Source organism: Trypanosoma grayi (assembly GCF_000691245.1).
Source record: "Trypanosoma grayi strain ANR4 Tgr_1287_V1, whole genome shotgun sequence".
NCBI classification, from domain to species: Eukaryota; Euglenozoa; class Kinetoplastea; order Trypanosomatida; family Trypanosomatidae; genus Trypanosoma; species Trypanosoma grayi.
Genome location: NW_008826906.1, coordinates 1 through 4,034, shown reverse-complemented (window position 1 = coordinate 4,034; position 4,034 = coordinate 1). Strand labels below are relative to the sequence as shown.

The window sequence follows — 4,034 nt, the reverse complement described above, 5'->3', positions numbered from 1 at the left end:
CTCTCTCTCTCTCCCCACCCCATTCTCCGCGGACGCCTCTATCCGCCTCGTCCTCGCACCGCTTCTATGTTTCGTCAGACGCCCGCACACATATGCATGTTTATATACACGCGCCTGGTAAGCCAATAACAAAAGCCATTTTATTTACTCACGCATTCACGCCCACCCACAGCCACATAGAGGGAAAGAGAGAGAGAGAGAGAGTGTGTGTGTGTGTGTGTGTGTGAGTGAACGAGATGCACACACCATGGCGAAGAGGTGCGTGACTCCCTCTCACCGCCGTGCCTTTTGAAACCAGCGGTCCTCGTCCTCCGAGCCGGCGGGGGGAACGGGAAGAGGGGCGCGGCTCATGCGCCGACCGCGGCCGCGCACACGCACCGCCGCAGCGGCCTCGTCCTTCGCGTCCTCCTCGTTCTCCTCTTCAGCAGCAGGAGAAGAACGAGGAGGTGGAGGCGGTGCCGGTGATGGTGCGCGCTTCATGTTGGTGGTCCTCTTCAGCGGCCGCCGCACAACCTCCTCCTCCACCTCCTCCTCGTCATCATCCTCGTCATCCCTTTCCACCGGCGGTGGCGGTGGCGGTGGCGGGGCTCGCCTCGCTGCATGCCCCTTCTTGCTCGCTGCTGCTAGCGGTGGCGGTGGCGGCTTCTGTAACACCACCTCCGCCTCCCCGTCCTCCTCGTAATCATCATCATCGTCGTCTGGTGGTGGTGGCGGTGGTGCTCGCTTGGCGTTCTGGGAGGCCTTCTTCGCCAACGGGGCGTGCTGCTGCTGCTGCTGGCTCTGCACGACCTCGTCGTCGTCGTCGTCGTCGTCGTCCTCCTTCACCCGCGCCTCCTCCGAGGCCTTGGCACGCCCACGTGCAACGCGGCTCTTTGCAGGGGGAGGGCTTTTCTTACCACCACTGCTGGTGCTTACCGGAGCCGCACGCACCTCTTCCTCTTTCTCCTCATCCTCTTCCTCTTCATCATCTTCATCGTCCCCTTCTTCTTCCTCTTCCTCTTCCTCTTCCTCGTCTCCCTCCTCTACGGCAGCAGCCTTCGCAGCGGAAGACTTCTGCTTCTTGCCCTTTGACTTGTCTTTCTCCACTTCCTCCACTTCTTCCTCATCCTCCTCCTCTTCTTCCTCCTCTTCCTCCTCATCTGCTGCGGCCTTTGCTGCGGGGCTTCCCGCCTTCGCGGACGCCCCCTTCGCAGCAGCCGCAGCCGCGTCCCGTCGCGCTGGCGGCTTCGCCTCCTCTTCGTCCTCCGCCTCCTCGTCGTCCTCCACCTCCGGCAACAGCTGCACGAGCGTCGGCGTGAGGAGCGCCTCCAGGTCGTCACGGTTCGTCAAGATGTCGTGCACCACCGACACACCGAGCGCCTCAATGGTGTCGACGAGGTCGGACACACAGGTGCAGTCGGCGATGGCGCTCGTCATGCCGAGCGGCTCCGCGAGCTGCTGCAGCCGCACTTTCTCCGCCGCGGTGAAGGTGCCGGTGGTGTCAATGCTAACAATGGTGGTGGTCGTAGCATCCATGCCGCCCGCACCGCCGCCACTGATGGAGGTGGCGAGGATGTGGTAGTGCACCACGTTGACGCGCGACAGAACCTTACGATCCAGCACATGCAGCACGCCCAGCATCGCCTCGGCGAAGCGGCCGCGTATGTCCTCCTCCCGCACCGTCTCCTTCAGCGATGTCTCATAGAGGTGCAGCGTCGTGCCCATCAGTGCCGCCACGCTACAGCCGGAGTTGGAGTCAATCGCGGGGCGGATCGGCGTGTGACGCTTGACCTTGCTCGCGAAGAAGGCGGTGTAAGCTTTGACCGCGTCGGCGACCCTGTCGGCCGTCATGTCCGTCGCGCCCTTGCCACGCCGCGTGCGGTACGGGCGGCGATCGGAGGAGAGCAGCGGGAAGCCGTACGCGGGGATATCGCGTGGCTCCAGCGCAATCGGGTGCTCACGTGAGATGGCGCGCAGCAGAACTGCGCCGTGCACAAGCGCCTCTACACCCTTCTCCTTATAGAAGCGCGCCATCGCATCGTCATCGGCGGCGTCGTGCGCGGCGGTGTAGGTGTTGTACGCAGACCACACCTGCTTCAGCGCCACGATCGCGGGCGAGTCACCGTTCGCCGGCTTGGCTGCACTGAAGGCGCTGTAGAGCGCGAATGGGTCCACCTGCGCCGCGTCCCCGTCCATCGTGGTCACGAAGCCCTTCTTCTCATCGTCCTTGATGTCGGAAATATGCAGGTAGCCGTCGGCGCTGTTGAACTGGATCAGCATCAGTTCCGCCAGGCGGGCCAACGACTTATTTTGCTTCGCGTCAGTCGGCGCCGCCGCGACATCAGCTGCAGTCGTCATCGGTTCGTCACTCTCTTCTGGCGGCTCCGGATCAGCCTTCTTCGCGGCAGCGGCATCACCACTCTTCCTCTTCTTTGGCTTGGCGGACTTGCCTTCATCGCCGTCCGTCTTTGCTTCCGTTGCGGTCGTTCCTGCGTCCTTGGCGGCGCCACTGCTGCCACGAATGTACGGCGCCGGGGCGAACTCCTGCTCCGTTTCCTTCAGCAGCCGTGCAATTTCAGCGTCCTCGTCGTCATCGACGGCGGAAGCAGTGCGAGATGATGCTTCGTTCTTGCCAGCATCCTCCGCTTCCGCTGAACTTGCTGCGGCGGCCTCCGCCGCTTCTTCTGCGGGAGGCGACGTTGCCTCAGAGTGTTTTGTGTGTCTTTTCCCTCGCCCCCTTGGCGCTCGGCTTGTCTTGGCGACGCTGCCGCTGGTGCTCTCCACCTCTTCCTCCGCTTCTGCTGCGGCGCCACTTTCATTGACGAGCCTCTTCTCCAGCTGTTGCTGCTGCTCCTCCTCCTCCACCTTTACGGCGTTTGCGGCGCTGGCAGCTGCCGCCGTGGTCTCCGGAAGCGCCCGCATGCCGGTGATGAGCGGCGCGAGGATCTGCCGGTTGCTCTTGTTCGCCGCGAACTCCTCAATGACGGCCTTCTGGATGGTCCTTGTCAACCACGTGATGACTTGGTCCTTCTGCGACTCCACCGGCTGCCGTGCCATAGCGGCGTACGCCTCCTCGAGAATGCCACGCGAGTAGGCAGAGATGGCCACACGCTCGCGGTTCTCGTCCCAGCGACCCACCGTCGTGATGCCGGCGAGTCGAAGCGCCCGCGCGTCCTTGCACGCCTGGTAGCGCTCGGAGCTGAGCACGACGTCCAGCCACTCCTTTCGGCCGCGCAGCGCCGCCATCTGTCGCCGCGGCACCATGACAACAAAGTCCAGCATGGCCACGTCCTCTACATCCGTCGCCTCGGGGTCGAGCAGCAGCTGAACCATGCCGCGCAGCGTCTCGGTGCGGATGCCGGTGTCGCCGGTCGCCACGTCGGGTAGCAGGACCTGCTCGATTGGGCACTGATGCGGCGACGCAGGCAGCGCGCGGGCGGCAGCACTGCCGCTGCACAGGGGAAGCGTCGTGCGGTACCCACGGCGACTCACAGACAGTGCTGTGCTGGAACGAAAGCCACCGCCAACGCCGCAGCTGCAGCAGCAACACGCGCTGGTGAGTGCAGCGGCCGCTGGAAGAAATGGGACGACGGGATCATTACTGCCGCACATTGCGTGGCGCTCGATGGTAGCAGCGATGGCGGTGTGTGTGACTGACACACTGGTGATGAGGCGACGGCGTAGCATGGCCGCTTCGGTTGCGAATTAAACTCTATGCGTTATGGCGTCGGCACACTTGCAAATCACACAGGTAGGCAACCGGTAGGGAAACAGACGCAACACAACCCGAGTGTCTGTGAGTTTAGGAATGCCGAGACAAGGAGCAAGTCGGTCTATGCGTGTGTGTATGTGTGTGTATGCGTGTACGTCACCGCGGAACTGCTGGAACCTCCTCCTGTTATCTGTACCTTACTGTCTTTCTCTATAAACGTACTTTTGTATGCGCACGTATACGTATATGTCTCTGTGTGTCTGTGTGTGTTCGTGCGGCTTGGGATCTCCACACTCGTCGGTAACGCAAACGTAAAACTAGCGAGGCCGGAAGCAAAAAAAAA

General features: G+C 62.6%; 1 protein-coding gene across 1 annotated transcript; it reads right to left on the bottom strand.

Moving 5' to 3' along the window:
* Window positions 1-273: 273 nt before the first annotated feature.
* On the bottom strand, window positions 274-3,666 carry DQ04_12871000 (putative glutamic acid rich protein; the record flags this gene model as incomplete). Its single annotated transcript, XM_009316838.1, has 1 exon — window positions 274-3,666. One exon carries the CDS (start codon window positions 3,664-3,666, stop codon window positions 274-276), a length of 3,393 nt encoding a protein of 1,130 aa, XP_009315113.1.
* Window positions 3,667-4,034: the final 368 nt, after the last annotated feature.